This window comes from Amblyomma mixtum, chromosome 4 (assembly GCF_055824585.1).
Source record: "Amblyomma mixtum isolate Tamu chromosome 4, ASM5582458v1, whole genome shotgun sequence".
Lineage (NCBI taxonomy): Eukaryota > Metazoa > Arthropoda > Arachnida > Ixodida > Ixodidae > Amblyomma > Amblyomma mixtum.
Genome location: NC_143015.1, coordinates 154,836,360 through 154,855,696, shown reverse-complemented (window position 1 = coordinate 154,855,696; position 19,337 = coordinate 154,836,360). Strand labels below are relative to the sequence as shown.

Sequence of the window (19,337 nt, the reverse complement as noted above, 5' to 3'; positions counted from 1 at the left end):
TTTGTTTATTTAGGCAAGCAGCCTAGGATTGCCGAAAAAAACTTTAGTCGATAAAAATATGTAGGTTGGCCCAATAAATCTGCCTAGCATTCCAAATAGCACTATATCCCACAATTCAAGTACAGTTCTGAATGCAAAATTAACAGCAGCTGACGATGTAAAACAATCAACATGAAGCATTTTATTTCACACGTGTGCCCATACCCTACAGAGATGTCTACTGGTGTGCTACACCAACTCCTTCCTACTTGGGTGGCTTGTGAGGGACAAAGCTCTTGTAGGCTTCCTCCAGAATACTTGCGTATGGGTCCTCTGCCCTAACGACTGCAAACAAAACGGGCACAAAAACTATTATTTCAGCTCGGAGGCCACTCTGACCTCTGGACAGAAAAACTATAAAGAGGCGCACACGCGACATAAAAGCAGCAATAAAGTTGGGAAATTTGAAAGGTCAGAACGGTTTGAAACATAAGAGTTTCTTACTATTACCTAGAGGGAAAGCTGGCAGCCCGTCTATGGGAGTTTGCATGGCGACCCCTCGAGACCGCTTCAGCCACCATGGGCGCTCAAGGCATCATGGGGCGGTGAGCTACTTGTTGCGGAACTGCAACTTTTGGCCAAAAAATAATAGAAAAATAAAGCTGTTTGATAACTACACACGTCCTAACATTCAATATCTTGTCTAATGATTGCAACAAACGAGCAGAAAAGCATTTAAGTGCAAAGTTTGCTCAAAATAAGAGACGACTCGCTCTCCTATTGGCCAAGTAGTGAACACTATAAAAACAAATATTTCATAATTAACAGGCGCACTTTTAAAAGTAAATATGTTTTCAAAAAAGATGTTGTTGCTTAAATACTATAAAAGGTTTTTTAATGGCATTTCGGAAAAGTGAAACCTTTTATTGGCGTCGTGTGTCGTCGCGTTTTCACTACTATGGGTTTTGCACACTGCGTTCGCGCGAAAGTCGTCTGCGCACACATGAACAGCGTTTTCGGAATGAAACGTCTCAGTAGTGCCACTCCGTGTTCCCGAAAAACTACGACTGTGCCGCAACAAGTAGCTCACCGCCCCATGATGCTTTGGGCGTTCATGGTGGCTGAAGTGCAGCGCCGCCAGCTTTCCCTCTAGGTAATAGTAAGTATGGTTTGAAACAATGGCAGTCTGACATCAACAGGAGATATCTTTCCTGCAATGACTTGGCTGATTACACTGACAGTTATATTTCAGTTTAACAATTGCAAATGAAGATTCATCAGTGGTATTTTCGGCTGTGAACCACTGCTTGACGTGCTTTGACTTAAGCTAGGATATCAAATTAGGTTTGTTCATTAACCCAATCTGCTTTCTTCCTGTCCCTTAACGTTACCTTGTCCCCTTCTTCTGAACATACTGCAGGTATTACTGTGGCTTGTAGCATCTCCCAAATACTAAGATAAACAAATAAAACATTGTGGTACCACACAACCATGCTGTAGCAAAGTAGATACATGCAATCGCTACTGCTTCTATAGATGGATTCAACTTAAGTCTGCAGCGAAGCTCCGCCCACACTCAGGACTACCGCACACAATTCCTCCACAACAAAAAAGTAGTCCGTTGGCAAAACTTCTCTTGTTACCAAAACAAAAAGCTAAAGAATAAAATTATAAGCTCTGGAATTTCGATATCTGGTTTGTTTAATACAGTCAGGTATTAACCCTTTCACTGCCAGGTTTGTTTACTCATAGCTGCACACACCCTGCCGGTTTTTTTTTGTATGTTACTTTCCTGGAAATGTTTTGCTAGTAACGCACTAAAATGCTCTGCAGGGCATGTAGACATGTTTATTCAGGATAATCTTATAGATATTAGTTGTACTGAATCAAATCTTCCAGCACCAATCGTGCCTGTCGAATTTCCTCTTCTTACGCAGATTTTTTGGTAGAACGGGGACTTCATCGCTGACATCACTCGGCAAGGCACTTAGGTGGGCTCCTTCCTTGTTCTCATTATCATTGGACTCCGAATTCACAAGCAGTCTTGAATTTCTTCGTCCGTCAAAGCGCGGACGAGTGTGGCACATTGCCTCACATGGCTCCAATGCGGAAACCAAAACGAAGCGACTCGGATGTGGAAACATGCGCGCTATCTGTTGTATAAAATTTACCCTACAAGATCTATGAGTTTATAGCGTCTCTCCATAGATGGCGCTACATGTTTGCATAGTTTTTTTTACACGAGTATTATCGGGAGCGGCAGGGGGTGAGTTAAAAAGCCAAAACGAGTTAACTCGGGACAGGCAGGGGGTGTGCATATGTGGTAGCCCGAGTTATCTCGGGAGTGGCGGTGAAAGGGTTAAACAGCTGATTTCATTTGCTGCTGTGATTGGCCAGTGGAGTAATACAGGACGGCGTGGAGCGTCGCTCAGTGTTGCCAACTGCCTTTTTTTTAAAGCTGTATCCTACTATACAAGGGAGCAGATTGTTGCACGTTGCATAACTGCTGCGTGTGACAAGACACACCAACAGTTTTTTTCTTCACATTTTGAGTGATATGACATTCTCACCTGTGTACTCTTTCCTGTAGTGCCAAGGCTTTATATGTCTTTGGTAGGCAGCCCAGATCCCAAAGGGGGCCACTGCAAGACAATTGAGACTGTTAAAGGGGCTGCGAAACACTGCTTGGGGGGATACCGACTATACTTCAGGTGGCTTCTTTATGTCAGAGAGATGCTGACTTAAAAAGAATTACAGGAATCGATGCACAGGGACGGGAGTTATTCAGTGAAGAAATTTCAAAATACAAGCAAACAAAACGCTGCCCTCAACTCGATTTTGGCGGGGCTTCCCACTCCTATTTCGCTCTCCCAATGACGGCACCTGGCGCAACCAATCAAAACAGCCAGCCAGAGCACGTCGCGGAAGTTTGTACTCCATGGTTGCCTGCTCTCTGTAACTCGTTCTTGCTGAGACTGGTAGTGTTGTTTCCATGCCAGAGCGCCCCTGGCGGTGTATTTTTATTTTACTTGCTTTGCAGGGCTTTTATCTAAGACAAGCAAGTTATTTTTGTTGATCTAATATAAAACGCAGACAGGTGACAAAATGTGTCTCTATTTAGTCACACAATTTGCAGTATATTTACTGTTTGTCCGGTCATCAAGCTCGCGCCAGGTGATGTCATGTCCGCTACTAAAAACCCGCCACTGGGTGGGGACACCATCAGAGCCATGAAGTTGTTTTTGGGAGGACATTAAAATATTAAAAAACGGAATGTACGCGGTATTACCTACGCTAATAGCACCATTATAACTCACTGTATGCAATCAACAGGCAAAACAGCTAACTAAGATTGTGTTTCTGGGCCCCTTTAAGGGTACATTTTATAGATTTCAATGGCGCAATGGCAGCTTGGCCAAAGGCCACAATGTTTTCCTTGGTGGCAGTGGGGATTGAACCCCTGCACCACCCACACGTGAGGCAGAGGCTCAAACAACTCAACTGCGCCGCAGCTAAGGTCATAAACACAAGCCTGAAGTGTCACTCGTTTCAACTGCTGGGGCAAGAAAAGCAAATTGTACACTCCAATTTCACATTGGGCTCACTCGACAAGAGACTGCAGGGCTCTAATTATAGACAGTGTTTCAGCACTGTCATTTTCATCACCACAAAGGTCTGGTGAATTTTTCTTTCTCCTAGACCTATATCCCCTTCAGGTGCTCCATGCACATCTGTATGTGTGCCCTAAATACTGTCAAATCCTGTGTAGAAAGCGCAATGTGCAGAAATGTGCGCTATAAATGAGCGGGCTGACAACATTGTGTTAGTTCTCACTGGTGACATATGAAACAAACTACTCCAAAATTATCAAAAAACTTGGCAATTTTCCACAGTGGTCGGCAAATAATCGTCTCTTAACGCCAGGAAAACAAAGTACCCGTTTCACTCAAGAATAAAACACAAGCAGGGACCTCTTAGCCCTAACACTGAATGGGAGAAGTATGCTTGGTGCCTTCCAATGCAAACATCTGGGTGTCCTGTTTAAATTGAATATGCACTGCAAATAACAAATTAATAATGTTCGCTCGAAATTAGCTTATGGATCCAAAGGATGCTTTGGTCCTCCAATTTTGAACATAGTCAATTGTGCTATTGCCTAGAAACAATGGGGAGTACTTGTAAAATATATCTACAGCCAATTATTCGCCCACAGAAGCGTGACATTTATATCGTGATTTTCCAACTACAGACTCCAGTAGACCACTTTTTTGACAACTTCGCATATTAACCACAATGGCACACAAACTAAAGATAGCTCAAACAGTAAACACAATAATAAGAAATGATGATCCCATGCCCCTTAAAGGGACACTGAGGAGAAATTGAAGTTGGCTTGTATCGACAGAATACCAGCTCCTGATTACAAAAATGCCACTCATACTGACAACAAAGCTCTTGTAACGTAGAATACAGGTATCGCCGCCACAGGTCAAACTCGCAAGTACAAGCGTGATGAGGTCATAGGACAAAACAGTGTTGCTAGAACCAATGGTTCTAGCAACACTAGAACACGAGAAGCCACGAGGCACTGAGGCGCAGCCAATGCATGCGCAAATCTCCTTGACGTCGCCAGATGGCGCCACGTGCCCGGCAGCTACGCGCGCCTGAAGCATCGGGACCAATCAGCGCCTGCTTGCCGGCGGCAGGCGGGCTCCCGGTATTCCGCTAGTGGCAACAAGGTACACGGTATGCTAAAGGTGTCTATTTGCGAGAACTTCGCTGACGACTTCGAGAGGAAGATCCATCGTAACGCTGGCAAAACGCCAGTGCAAACGTAAGCGAAGCTACTGTAGCGACAGCCGCAATACCCGATAGATGCCTTCAACGTGCGGCAGGCGGCAGCTTTCTTTTCGGCTGCTGCTGGGCCGCTATGCTGGCCGCCAGAAATCACGGAGTCTGTGTTACGTCATGTCACGTCGTGTTTCTTGTCACTGAGTCCTGTGTCGTCATAGGAGAATCCCAAGTTTGAATCAGAGTGGCGGGAAAAACTTTTTCAACTTCGAATCCAAATTTCTTAGAAATAAATGCATCTTTCGCTGCCGGCCAAGTGGCAACAAAGCCATGAAATGCCGAACTATCGGATTTTGCTATAAAAAAAATATTAATAGTGCTCTCCTCACTGTCCCTTTGAACTATTTACATTACCAGTGAGACAAACAAGAGCTGCCATTGATAATCGGTTGACTCCATGCGAACATGGGAGTGGTCACATTGATGTGATTCAGCTTTTATATTTTCTTGTTATTTTGTTAGCTTAGAATGTGAAATACTGTTGTAGTTTAGCACACCAAGTATTTTCGCTATTTAAATGGGCAACGAGGACAACTCTGTATAACTACTGTTCTCAGTAAGAATTGATCTCTGGCTCCTTCTGACTACGTTGACATTTGTAGGGCAGCAATGTACACATTGCATCCATCGAGAAAAGTGGACTTAAGATCTTCACGCCAGTCAATTCAAACCTGTGGCATCCTTACCGAAAAGGACAGGTGGCCACTGTACTGAACTGAAAGATGGCGTGCAAAGAAAACTTCATCTTTTTCCTCCTTTGGATAATAATTCGCACCTGAAGGGGACATAAAGTGCTAAGGAAAATTGATTCTATTGCACTGAAATTCAATTAACTGAATGAAAAGCTCTCAGTGGTATATTTGGAGCAAGCTAAAAAAACATACATTTAGTTCAGGAATGCAACTGCTGCCTCACCAATCCCAGAACTCTGAACGTAGCAGGCACAAATGAAAATGCACAGCCACTAAAAAGCAAAAAAACTAAGAAAATTCTCTTTTCGTCAGCAGCTATGGCTGTGAGCAATACCTATTGCTAATTTTAAGCATTTTTGTCAAATTTCATAAACCCAAGTTCAAGCACGCTTACTTCAAAATTGACTTCATGCAATGTCATCACAAGATGATGTCCAAGTTGCTCACAAATATTTAACCTATTTGAAATGATACACATTGGAAAATTCACTGTAACAAATTCGCTTACATGCTATGGTCACACCAGCCATGATTACATTCTCAGGATACAGTTTCCATGCTTGCCTCATCCAGGCACCTGTGAGAGGAAATGGAGCCATCATTAATACCACTTGTGCTGGGCATCTAGTTTGCAAACGATGAATTTACCTAAAAATACCGCATGCCGCTTGGGCTAAGCAGAGGTCACATTCACTCTCCATTCCTCTTTTTTTTTTTCTCCCGTATTCATCATCAGCCAAACTAGATTCATAATCATCATCATCAGCCTGACTGCACCCACTGCAGGGCAAAGGCCTCTCCCACGTGTCTACAATTAACCCTTACCTTTGGCAGCTGCGGCCACCGCATACCCGCAAACTTCTTAATCTCATCCACCCACCTAACTCTTATTAATCCTGTCCTGTTCCAGCTGACCGAACAAATGCCCGCAAACTTATTAATCTCATTCCATAACCCTGACTCTCTGGCAACCCTACATGCTAAGCTTTTGTTCTCTGACAATATGACTAACTAGTTATCTGCATTACATGCTCTCTGCCGACATTCTTATCCCCTTGACTTTAGCTAGGATGTTGTTAACCAATGGTTGTTTCCCGATTCATGCTGCTTTCTTCCAGTCTCTTAATGTTCTCCCCGCCATTTTCCTTTCCATGGCTTGCTGCACTGTCCTCGGTTCGATTCTAAGCCTTTGAAATTCAGCCTTAAAATTCAGCCCCGAAATTCAAGATCAGCCCCCACAGGCAAGCATTGGCAAGATACAATTATTATCCACTTTTCTTGGGGGATATAAAGTTGCTGTTTGTTATCCATCACCTAAACAGCAAGTCAATCTCGTCTACAGATAAAAAATGGCTGAGGCTTAGCTAAGGTTAAGCCTAGTCAGATGCGAAGCATATTGATGGCTAGGCTTGGTAATACATGGCTTTCCTTGGTTGACGTTCATCCCGCTCTTCATCGGTCTCTGTGGCACGCTGAAGCTTTCGCTTCTCGTTCAAATCAGCCCTGCTTCTAGGCGGCATCCCAACACCTGGCCCCCTCGTATGTGCCCGGAGAGCGAGGCAAGCTCAGCTTTATACCGCTGCTGTAGCGTCACGTGGTCAGCTGCAGCGCCTCTGATGTGGAGCCTCCACCGCCGCGGCCGACCGCGCGAGCCGGCAGCCCATCTCTCCTCTGCTGTGACGTCATGTTGTCACGTGGTGTCACGTGGTCACGCTAAAGGTCAATGGTAGCTCCACCGCCGCGCTCGACGGGCTGTAGTGTAGCTCTAGTAATATGCTTCGCATAAAAGGTGATTAACATATTTTTATGAACCGAATCAACACTATTGGCAAAAGGCCATAGTGCAGGGCTATCAATAAATATAGATCACATGGGGTTCTTTGAAGTGCACCAAAATTTAAGTGCACAGACATTCAACAAGACTTCTTTTCTAGTATGACTGCAATATTCAGATAATAGAAAACTTTTAAACACTGTGCAAAGCCGTGCACAGGATGACTGAAAAGTGGAAGTGAAATTGTACAGATTTCAAATGCTTCAAACTGTACTCTTGATACAGGGCTGACTTACTACACAAATTAATGAATTTCGGGTGCCTATGGCACAGGTGTGACTAAAGACTAAAAAGCACCAGAACTAAGACACTGATGGCATAGAGTTTCTTACTATTACCTAGAGGGAAAGCTGGAGGCGCTGCCCTTCAGCCACCATGGGCGCTCAAAGCATCATGGGGCGGTGAGCTACTTGTTGCGGAACAGTCATAGTTTTTCGGGAACACGGAGTGGCACTACTGAGATGTTTCATTCCGAAAACGCTGTTCGTGTGTGCGCAGATGACTTTCGCGCGAACGCACTGTGCAAAAGACATAGTAGTGAAAACGCAATAGCACACGACGCCAATAAAAGGTTTCACTTTTCCGAAATGCCATTAAAAAACCTCTTAAAGTATCTAAGCAACATTTTTTTAGAACATATTTACTTTTAAAAATGCGCCTGTTAATTACGAAATATTATCTTTTGTAGTGTTCATTACTTGGCCAATAGGAAAGCTAGCCATCTCATATTTTGGGCAAACTTTGCATTTACATGCTTTTCTGCTCGTTTGTTGCAATTTACAGGCAGGCTATTGAATGTTAGGACATTCGTAGTTATCTAACAGCTTTATTTTTATATTATTTTTTGGCCAAAAGTTGTAGTCCTGCAGTCGGTAGCTCACCGCCCCATGATGCTTTGAGCGCCCATGGTGGCTGAAGTGGTCTCGAGGGACCTCCATGCAAACTCCCATAGACGGGTTGTCAGCTTTCCCTCTAGGTGATAGTAAGAAACTCTATGGCCTATGGCACAGGTGTGACTAAAGACTAAAAAGCACCAGAACTAAGACACTGATGGTTAGCAAGGTTTTAAAGTCATGCCGGTTAGCACAGCACACCCTGTTCATTCTCCCGTTAATGCCTTGTCATATTGTCATAGACTGCAGAGACTTCGTAATGGCATGCAAGAATCAAATGCACGAGTCAGTAAATACTGATTATATGCGATTCGCCATATGTATCAGCTCGCCGCCCCATTAAAGTTTCAGCCCACGGGCTCCTGTGTTTAATGCATCTAGATATACGCATCTTCTATTTTACATGCGACTAACAGTCACACTACTCTAAGCTCCGCAGCTGCACTAGTGAAATCGAGCAGCTACTAAACCGTGACGCATTGCCTAAAGTGCTTGATAATTGTTTTAAAAGCCGAATAGACTACAGGAATAGACTTCCCTTCGGACATTTTGGGAGCGGGCGCATGTGAATAAGGAATGTGTGATAAAAGCTGTTTATTATAACTGATTATTATTAAATTAAACTTTTCTCATTTTTTTTTCTTCCCGCCCCTTCTGGTTAAACGAAAATCAAAATCTCAGCCCTCGTATTTCCTACTCTGGGCTGCGAAAGCGGTCCGAAACCATCTTACGGCTTTCCAACACATCTCAATAATCATGCGGTACCCGTTTTGTATAGGTCTCAAACAGTAAGTTTGTACACGTCAGTGTGAAGTGCAAGTAGTTTTGAACAACAGATAAAGCGTCTTGCCACGAGGTATAAAATGCAGGGCTGTATTGAAAGTTAAAAGAAAATTGGAGGGGTAAAAAGTCACGGTGCAACTACACCAGTTGCTCTCGAGAGGCACGGTGACCGCATTGAAGCAGTTTTGGCTATTCTTTCTGCCAAAACGCCCGCAGAAAGCGGCTACAGATCTTTTAAATGTTTTCCTGGTGAATCAAAGCGACAAAACGCATTCAACGAAAGCAAAGAAGGCATACCGAGCCCCATCTCGAAGCCGCTCGATCGACCTTCGCCGCCTTGCTTCTCTTCCGCGACCGCTTGGATTGGCTTGGATTATCTTCGGCTGATTTTTATTGGCTAGCGACTAAGACAAAAAGCGAGCCAAGCGTGGCCGTGCCAATGGCAATGGAATCCAGCGTAAACTTGCATTAGCGCCCCACCTAACATGCCTCAGCAGTGCTTTTGGACCCTTGAGACATATTAGTCCTCCCTAAATAATAGTGTCGCACCAAGTAAAACAATGACCACAATCAGCAGACAATACGGTTCAGCAATTAATTTAATCACAGACAATGCGGATACGCACGGTCGCACGCACATCAAACGTTTCATACAGCCAAGCGTTTCAATGCTTCATAGGAAACACAATTCGCATGCAATGTCCGAACTGCAGCGTCCAAAATGCCGAGGTCCAGTGCAATGCCTGCTGAAAGGCACCACAGAAGGCCTAAGACGTCTCATGAAGTTCACTGAACGCTCCTTCAGTCACTGCACTAATCTGCACATGCTTTCATTCACACTGCATCGAGTCGTCTTCGGCATCGTCCGCTTCGTTTTCGGCTTCCTCTTCGACTGCAGGCGGAAGCGTGCGTTCAACCAGGTCTAGGATCGTCTGCACGTCGTCCTCGGAAAGGCGTTCTTCGCTCTCCTCAATGAGCAGCTGGATCTCGACGGCGGTGGTCGGCCTGTGGTTAATGAGTTGGAGCTTTTCTATCTTTGTTAGCTTGAAAGGCAGCGCAGAAATCTGCTGCAGAAAGTCCTCGATGTGTTCGTCCGTCTGCCTGGCGCACGCCGTTTGCTCGAGGTAAGTGATGGTCTCGTACGACACGGTGGCAAGATTGGGCACCGTCCGCGCCTTACCGCTTCCCGACGACTTCTTGTCGCTCTGCAACTCCTTGAGCAGCTTGAGCACTTCATAGTTGCTGAGAAACGCGGAGCTTTCCTTAATTATTTTCATCGTCAGTCCGGTTACGAGCCGATCTGTCCACAAACGTCATAAGCCGCACAAGCACCGATCTACGGATACTACCGATCACTCATTCGCGTTTTGTACAAGTTTTGGATTGATTTGGATTAGGTTGGATTATTTTTGGCTATTGTTGTTAGAGTGTTTATGTTGACGACGTAAATGGCTGATCGTTAAAATAGTTGTTAAACCTGTGTAAAATACCAGTAACTGGTAAAATATAGGGATATGCAATAAGTGCAGAGTTTCGAAACGCTCCAAGGGCGCTACGAGCGACGGAACTTTAGCCCCGCGAAGCTTGAATTTCTCTTGCTGCGCTTGTTCCTGCATTTAGCAAATTTTATGTCCTCTTACGACGTTTCGCTCATAGATTTAAAATACAGAGTGGCAATTTCTCTCGTTAGTGCTCTGAGGTGGTGTTTATTATCAACCTGACTCCGAAAACGCCCCGAACAGCCACTTATCATCACTTCACCTGAAGGGTAAAATTTCTACTCTGAACATTGAGTTAAAAAATTTGGAGGGGACACTTGAGCTCCGTCTTAAGGGTATGGCGCAATACCTAATGGGTTAATGCCCACATATGCAGAATTGGGCACTCTCTACTTAACATTCATAGATCCCTGGGAGTCCTCATAGCACTCCTGGCGCAGTGATGCAGCGGTTAAGCGATGCGCCACTGCCCTGCGATGTCAGGTGCTGCCACCGGTGGGACTTGCGTGATCCAGGTTTCTCTTACAGGTAGCTGTTACAAGGGTAACAGCTACCAGTTCTAGCATGCTAGACCCTTTGCTAAGTACAGCGCCACAGACTGCGTTTTCAACGTAGACTGCTTGCCGGGTTTAGGTGACACTTGCTTACTACACATCACGCTGAATTTTCCGTCTAATAAATCGCCAAATAAAACCAAAACTATTAAAAATTATGCCAAAGCAAATTTTGCTTCAATTAATGACTGTCTCCAGCTTTTTCTCGATGACTTCCTCCACAGATTCGATGAAAGATCTGTTAACGACAATTGGAGCGTGTTTAAAAACGAACGGCATGAATTAATTGAATTGTATGTCCCTCGCAGGATCATCACACGGCTAATTGCAGGTCCCAACGGCTCACCCGTTCATTAAAACGTCTTGCAAACAGAAAAAAGGCGGTTATACTGTATGTCAGGGCGAAGTCAGGAAAATCTGAGCAGTGGACAGTACTACGCGCTCCAGTTCGCACTGATAAAAAGCCTTAAAAGAAGCTAGGGAACATTTTCTTAATGTCGCATTGTCATCGCTTTTATTAACTGATACTAAAAAGTCCTGGAACATTATTAACGAATCAGACCAGCCATCAATATCTCTTCTTGATTCTCAATCGAATCCCGTCCCGAACAGTGAAGGTGCTAACGTAGTTCTTGTTATCCTCAACGAGGTAATGGCGCGTACCCACTGCGGGAGATTGGCCAAGACACAGACGAAGACTGATAGGTGCTCAAAAACTTTTTTTCAGGTTAGAAAAAAAAAAGAAATAAAGGAATGCAGACAGTGATTTTAATTCAATATAAATCGGAAACTGGGAGACTGGTGACTGAAAATGGGAACGGGGCTAAACGCGCACTGTTTTAAAATGTTTTGATTACAGATGTATTTCGAACGTGAGTAGCCTGAAGATGGAATTCAGGAAGATTTTAGGACTGCAGTCGTTTCTTGCCTGAAAGAAAACTTTGAATGGCGCGGAGCACATTCCTGGACGAGCTTACTCTTAGGTGGCAATCGAATTGACAGTCAGGGCAATCAAGAAGTTTGTGATTTATTTTCAGTGAGCATATGCATTCGGATAACCGTATAGATTTGTTACAATTTAAATTAGCTCGAGCTGTAGGAATAATCAGGAGGTGCCAATGACGCCCTGGAAGCAGTAAAGGACCGATCATTAGAGCATAATTAGCAAAATGCTTAGTTTGAACTTTAAACTAAAATTTATAATACAACCTGTAACGTTATTTGAATCTTTAACATTAGCGTAACGTTTCTGCGACAATCCACAACAATCTTCTAACATTATTTTAATGTTTGCTGCTGTCTTTATTTCGTTCTCTATAAAGGAGAGCTTCTGGCCTGCTCTTTTTGCGCAATGTCTGCTTTCCTAATATACAGTGTGTTTCACCTAAGGCTACATAATTTTTAAAACTAGCCTTTTTGAGTTAGAGGAGCGCTTTTTTCGGCATAGGATTGTCAGTGATGTAGTTCATCATAACACAGCTAAGATGTGCCAACCAGCAGGTTAGATAACTAATATCGAATAGTTAACTTTTTAACTCTTTAGGCTCCTTAATTATTGAGAGGCATGTAGTCCACGGTAAGTTATATCCATATCAGATTTTAGAATTCTGAAAACGCGGTTACCCTCTGCGCTCTGGCTCAACAAATTTCGGCTACATCATGCCAAAATACATGTACTTTCGAGTAGCTTTCAGGCAAAGCAACCTCTCCAGTGCACGCAACTCGTCGAAATAATCAAAATTTGTTGGTCCACAGTGGTCCACAGCGCTGAGGGTGACCGCGTTTTCGAAATTCTAAAAATTGATATGGATATTATTACGGCGCACTACACGTCTCTCAATAATAAAATAGCCTTTCATCAATAGTTAAAAAGTTAACTATTCAGTATTAGTTAGCCATTCTGCTGGTTAGCACGTATTAGTTGTATTCTGATGTACTATACCACTGGCAGGGCTAAGACGTAAAAAGCGCCCTTCTAACCCAAAAAGCCTATATTTAAAAATTGTGCAGTCTTAGGCGAAACACCCTGTATATATTTTAACAGCCTTCCAAAACGTCGGGTCACACCAGGACACAATTTCCGCCGCGACCAAACAATCTCTGGCGCTGCCTGTATACTTTCCAGACAAACAAGTGACGTGGCACTTGTACATGCACCAGCTTCAGAAAACTCGGCGACGATCCAGCACCGAGATAGGACGAAAACAGAGACAGATAAAAGAGGAAACGGACGGCTCCTCGCCCCAGAGAAACCAAAGGCCCGCGGCGGCCGTGGCCTCAGCTTTGGGGTGCGTGCCTCATAAGATAGCAGATAATGTAGTCGCCTGCTCCGTCTGGGTTGCTGCAGACGAGCGAGATTTGGCGAGACTTGGTCCCGCAGCAGACGACGCGGCGGCGGCAGATAATGTGGTCGACTGCTTCGTCCGGCTTGCAGAAGACGAGCGAGATTCTGCGAGACTTGGTCCCGCAGCAGACGACGCGTCGTTCCAGGCTTCGTTCGCCCTCGTAGCTCGAGGCGATGGTCGGATGACACTTGTTTTTCCGTGACGTCGTTCGATACCGCGACCTCGACTGACCAGACTAGTAAACCACCTCCTCACCACTCTCTTTCCCAATCTTGCCGGGCCCCCTAGACTCCCGAAGAAGTGACGTCAGTCGACACCCTCTAATTGCTGAAGCCCCGGAATTCCGGTCGAGCTAGCCTTCTCTCCCGACCCCCGAGAGCCAACGCGAGACTACTCCGAGCAGTCGCGTGAGCGAGAAAGTGTCTGCCGAAGAGTGCAGTCTCGAATCGTCTGCGACGTAAGGAGTTGTCGGCGACGTCCCATCGTTTAGCGAGCGAACTCGGCTTGACCGTTTCGATATCTGCTCAAACCTCACCGCTCCTGTTTCGGCGCAGTTCTGAAAATGGTGAGTGAGGTGGAGATTTGTCAATTCTATCTTTTTTAATGCAGAAATGCACCCTATGGCTTTCACGCTACATTTGCGCTGCAAAACTTTTTCGACCGTATTGGTAGGAGCATAGGTTTACTAACTTGTCCAGGTGATGTTGTAAGAAGAGGAAGGATTACGCGGCGAAAAAGAGGATAGCGTCTATATAATGCATCGGGTTCTATCCCCAGTGTTGGTATGCGCGATTTGTTTTTATAATAATAATAATAATAATAATAATAATAATAATAATAATAATAATAATAATAATAATAATAATAATAATAATAATAATCGCCACCATCATCATAATTATCGAAGCGCCCGTGAGAAGAATGGCTGAGAAAAGTCGCAGTGCTCGCTATCGATGGAAACAGATTTCTGCAGTACCCAGGTTTCTCAACTGTGTCTATTTATTATTTGCCCTTCCTTTTCTACGTCGATAATTTCCCGAATGTTTTAACCTTGGTACATGCATTCGGCATGGAAAAATGCACTGAATTAGTATATCGGGAGATCTTCATAAGGTCGTGTGTTATTTGAAGGCTTCTAGCCCAAATACCAGACAGTACGCATCGACAGTCGAAGAATCCTCAATCTGTGCTCTATTGAGCGATCTCAGTTTACGTAAATGGCATTTTATTGTTGAATAAAATATGGCAATGCCTACATAAGCTCAGTTCATCACTGTATGGCCTTTCCACAACGAGGTACAGCTTTGACCTTTGCTATGTTGTCGCCACAGGCGTTTCGTGTAAATCGTCACTATTTCGAATTGCGCTTATTGCATTTAAAATTCTCTATGCTGGTTATTTTTAGCCTTTAAAAAGATGTCCCTTGAAGTAGCACACTATTCACACAAGCTACGTATATTCACCGTTGTTTCTTGTGAATTATAAGGTCGATCTCTACATATCACTTTCAGTCGTCGTCGACTGCTGTGCTAATGGCTCAGTGGCTACGCGGCGTTCTAATTACAAAGCACAAAGGTTGCGGGTTCGACTCCTGCCATGATCGTATTTCGATGCAAGAAGCGAAATGCAAAAACACTGATGCTGCGAGATTCGGATGCGCCTAATTAAAGCCCACAGATGTTTGAGACGGGTCCAAAGCATTTCACTGTGACGTGGCTACTGCGTTCTTACGCAACATTAAGAGTGAATTATTAATTAACCACGAGTAAAAACAAGGGCATCAGGACGCCGTAGGCGACACTGATTATCGATTGGGAGCTGAATACGCAGCTTTTGAGCCCTTGAATCACGCGTTAGCATTAATGCAAATTGAGGTGTTTTATGAGTAAGAAAGGAAAGACGCAGTAATTATCGCGTTCTCGTTGAGCACCTTGCTTAAGCCTATTATGGCATCCATTCTAATGCATTATCCACACAACGAGGGCCCTTAGGGGTACTATGAATGAGTGAGTGAATGAATGAATGAATGAATGAATGAATGAATGAATGAATGAATGAATGAATGAATGAATGACACTAAGCATGAAATTGCTTTGTGAACCGAGCTCCAAGCGCATCTTGTGCGTTGCATTTCGTAATGAGCGCGACTGTACACTGCCGACAACGATTTAAACATTTTCTAGCGAAGCGTGCTTATTCAGCTTTTTCTCCAGCTGTGGCCTGCCAGTCGCAGTTGTAGTTTTTCTCATTTTAAACAGCACATAACCCACAGCGGGGGGTTTGTACACGGTTTGGCGTTGAGTTCCAGAGAACTAAATGGAATGAATATCAACTCATTGACTTTGAGTGAGCTATATCGCCTTGCCGTCTATAACTTTATAAACATGCATTGCGTAAACGGTCAAATAAAGTGCACTCGGCGTACATATGGTCGGGTAGGTGAGACAGTAGATGACCCGGGTTATTCAGGTGAGCTTAGGAGAAAAGAAAGAAGCGGAGAAAAAAAGCGGTAGACGAAGAAGTTATCCCCGGTAGATTCAAGAGGCTTCTGTGGGCAATTATGCGTTTCTACAGCAGTTGCGCGCAGAGTTTCCCGTATGTATATATACAATTTACTAAGGCGAAAGCCTTTAATGCCTCATCGTTGTCGACATCAGGTTGTCAGCAGAGGTGTCACGCTTTTCGGTTGGTCGAAGTGGTTACGACGTCAGAGTGCGCGGATTCGCAGTAATGAGGTCACCCACGGATGCCTGACGCCCCCCTTTTGGAGCAGACGACAACTAATAAAATAGCTGTCGTCCGCTCCGACAGGGGGCGTAAGGCGTCCGTGGGTGACCACATTGCATACCTCATTACTGCGAACATAGCCATGGATACAACCGAACTCAGCGAAGCAGAGAGAGAGTCGTGCTAAAGAAGCAGTCAAAGCCGGCAGTCAAAGTGTGTAGTTGTAGTGTGTAGTCAGAGTGTGTAGTCAAATAAAGCGCTAGTACAGCACAAACAGTCTCGCAGTCAATGCCAAACAGTGCGCCAGGAAAGGCTTTCGCCTTGCGGCACTTTAGAGAGCCAAAGTGCCCCGTGAATTTTTATCCCTTTTAACGACCGCTCCGGAAAGCATCTCTTATTGCCCGATGCCCTCCAGCGTTATGCCTGGCCTCGGGCGCACCAGGGGGCTTGCCAAGCATGGTTAAGTAATCCGGCGATTGCGACGTTTTGCCCGGAATGCGCAGGAGAGGGGGGTTTCCTGGAGACCGCCGATGGCGACGCGTGGCTTTTGAAATGGCGTAACAGACGTCACTTGGAGGAACACTGGGGACCGATTAAGTTCTAACGAAATAGAGGCCACACTGACAACGGGGATCTCAAAAGCTGGAAAAGTGTCAAAACTGAATTACAGGTGTCGCTAGCACTGGCCATTTTCGCGAGCAGGTGGCGTAAATGCTGTTCGTCTTCATTTTTTTTTGTTGCGGATCTGTGAGGCTAGGCAATTACGTCATTCACTTCTAACGGCTTTCTAAGAAACTTTTAATTGTTATTGACGCCACGAGTTTGAATGTGTAGCGGGAAAAAAAGTGGGTTTAAAAACAAATTTTAATAATAAAATGTTTTGCAATCAAAATTCTGCCCTTAAGCCCAATTTTGTCAGCAATAAAGATGACCCTTTTTCTCCCAAGTAAACATCACTAACATGGCCGAAGTGAGCTAAACAATTTTTACTAAGCGTAAAAATTGAACGCAGTTGTCCTAAATGGCCTTATCATGCCTAGAACGGCGTGATAGCGCCAAAGCATATATCCACAAATTCACCCGGCTTCGTCACGTAAATTAACGTGGTCACTTTTCTGTTCCCTACGACGCTCCCCACAACGCTCCCCTCACCAACATTTTTTTTTTATAAATTTTGTTTTATTAAGGCGAAAGCCTTTAATGGCTCCTACTGTCGTCCGTTAACAAAGCGTATAACACGCGTTTAACTCGGGAACTAAGAAATATAGAAGAAAACAAATGGTTGCTTCCGATAGAGGAGGAAAAAAATGAACCTAGAAGCTAAGTTTGATGGCTCTAGATGAAATAATTAATTACATGCAAAAATGTCCAAATTGCGTCCAAATAGCGCGGACGTCGATGTAGCCACGGGAACAATGTGACGTCACATCAACCGGAAGTCGTTACTGCATAGTGAAAATTGTCACAGAATGGTCGGAGAAACGTCGGATTCATGCCAAATTAGATGGAAAAATGTGCTAGCGTAATTAACACTTCAGATCCCCGAAAGGTGTATAATTTGGGTTTCGATATAGCCACGGGAACGGTGTGGCGTCACATCCACCGGAAGTCGTCCCGGCATAGTGTCCTTGGCTTTCGCCTCTCAACACTTTGGTTGCCAAGTGTCTTCGCATTTTTTTCTCTGCCGTCTCCCATGTTAATTTTAGTGTCTCTTCAAGGTCTCTTCACACAGAACGTGTTGAAAACACAACTCTTCACCCACGCGTGTGCTAATTCTTCATGTTTGAAAAACATTGCGACTATGTGCCACTCAAACGGAGAAAGGCCACGGGCATCCTTCCTAAGCATTTTCAGCGCCTTCTGACTCTGGCAGTGGGGGCAGATGGAGTGCCTTGACCTCTCGCGCAATCACTCCCGTCTGTACAAGGTCTTTACTGCGCTGATAAAGCAGTGAAAGATAGCCCGCTACGTCGCAACCACTCTGGGCTGAAAGGATGAAAAAAAATGAACTTGTCGGATTAACTGTCTTTCTCCGTGCTCGGGGTAAATCGTGATTGATATCAGGCAGAGTGGTAGTACTTTTGGATTAATTTTTAAGCACAAAATGGAGATAGGAAATTTTTATTGTTCACTCGTTCTCTAGAACGCACGGTGCTCAAGATATTAGTGTACGCAAATCGCCACGATTGAATTCGCTTACATTGGACGTATAGGTCATAACTGAATTTCTCTCCCCGTATAGTTTCGGTTTCGCCAGCATAAGTGTGGATTCGACATCTTAAGCTTGAGATCGCGTCAGGCGCTCTAAAAGTGCGGTATGATCTCCCCTCTTCATCGTTTAAATTCACTCGAGCTTTTACTCTCGCCTGCTACGGAAGCCAGAATGACAGCGAGGGAGATAATAGTTATCAGTTTTATCACATTGCACGCGCCGACCTTGCGTCTTCAATTCCTCTATCAGCCGCCTAGTATTTGTACTTGCCAAAGCTCAAGGTTAGGAGCATTCATATATAGAGGCGCACTTTTTTCCGCGTTGAGCTGTGAATTCCAACGTTGTTTTCAGTTTTATTTCAAAGGAATCGCTGTCAAAGTTTATTTTCCTCAGGGCTGGAATTTGTTTTCCTTCTCAAACGTTGGCTATCGTATAACGTCAGCTTTCATTTGACAGTGTCGTCCCTGACGTGACTCAGAAACTACTCGATAAGAAAAACCACCTGCAATTATTAACATGCTAGTCATTAACATCCACATTACAGTTAACCATTACCTACGCGTATAATGATTAACGTCCAATCGGGCCAATAGTTATTTAGATTCGTGGCCAAGGAAAGACTCCAACCATCTCCATCCACTTTACGGTAATCGTCATCACCGATCCTAATACATTCAAGCAAGCTTTAAACAATTGTTAGCATAACTATAGCCTTCTTAGCGCGTTTTTATTGTACTTACGCACTCTGGTCTAGAGTGCCTAGGCAGCCCTGAGAGTATAATAATTCATCAGTTCAAAATCATTAACATCATCATTCCTAGCAATAATTACGCTGTGTAGTAAAAAAATTTGCTGCATTTTATTAAAAGCTTCGCAGCAGCTCTCGAATACAATGGATGATAGGCTAACAAACGCAGTAATTGCAAAGTTCCAAAACATCTCTGCGTAGTTTAACTAGGCTGAAAGAG

The 19,337-nt window shown here is 44.3% G+C and overlaps 3 protein-coding genes across 3 annotated transcripts in view; 1 reads left to right on the top strand and 2 right to left on the bottom strand.

The window, feature by feature from the left end:
• Nucleotides 1-158: 158 nt before the first annotated feature.
• Nucleotides 159-9,419, bottom strand: LOC149348864 (uncharacterized). The gene is made up of 4 exons (XM_089540972.1): nt 9,330-9,419; nt 6,031-6,099; nt 2,550-2,621; nt 159-324 (listed from the first exon to the last, which is right to left on the bottom strand). Exons 1-4 carry the CDS (start codon nt 9,337-9,339, stop codon nt 245-247), a joined length of 231 nt encoding a protein of 76 aa, XP_089397098.1. The 5' UTR covers nt 9,340-9,419; the 3' UTR covers nt 159-244.
• A 194-nt stretch (nt 9,420-9,613) lies between these two features.
• Polr3I (RNA polymerase III subunit I) lies at nt 9,614-10,392 on the bottom strand. The gene has a single exon (XM_089585931.1). The coding sequence runs from the start codon at nt 10,307-10,309 to the stop codon at nt 9,863-9,865; it is 447 nt and encodes a 148-aa protein (XP_089442057.1). The 5' UTR covers nt 10,310-10,392; the 3' UTR covers nt 9,614-9,862.
• Nucleotides 10,393-13,526: 3,134 nt separating this feature from the next.
• The window catches only part of Hpd (4-hydroxyphenylpyruvate dioxygenase), a 46,792-nt gene continuing 40,981 nt past the window's right edge, over nt 13,527-19,337 (top strand). Inside the window, exon 1 of the mRNA XM_089540970.1 lies at nt 13,527-13,995. Within this exon, the coding sequence (XP_089397096.1) occupies nt 13,993-13,995 (3 nt within the window). The 5' untranslated portion in view covers nt 13,527-13,992. The remainder of the gene's footprint in view (nt 13,996-19,337) is intronic.

Bases quoted from the DNA above. Each gene is read 5' to 3' on its own strand.
- LOC149348864 (XM_089540972.1), bottom strand. The intron at 2,622-6,030 runs GTAAGCGAATTT...ATTGTCTTGCAG, and splicing joins GGCTGGTGTGACCATAGCAT to TGGCCCCCTTTGGGATCTGG. The intron at 325-2,549 runs GTGAGAATGTCA...TTTTGTTTGCAG, and splicing joins CTACAGGAAAGAGTACACAG to TCGTTAGGGCAGAGGACCCA.
- Polr3I (XM_089585931.1), bottom strand. From the start codon at position 10,309: ATGAAAATAATTAAGGAAAGCTCCGCGTTTCTCAGCAACTATGAAGTG.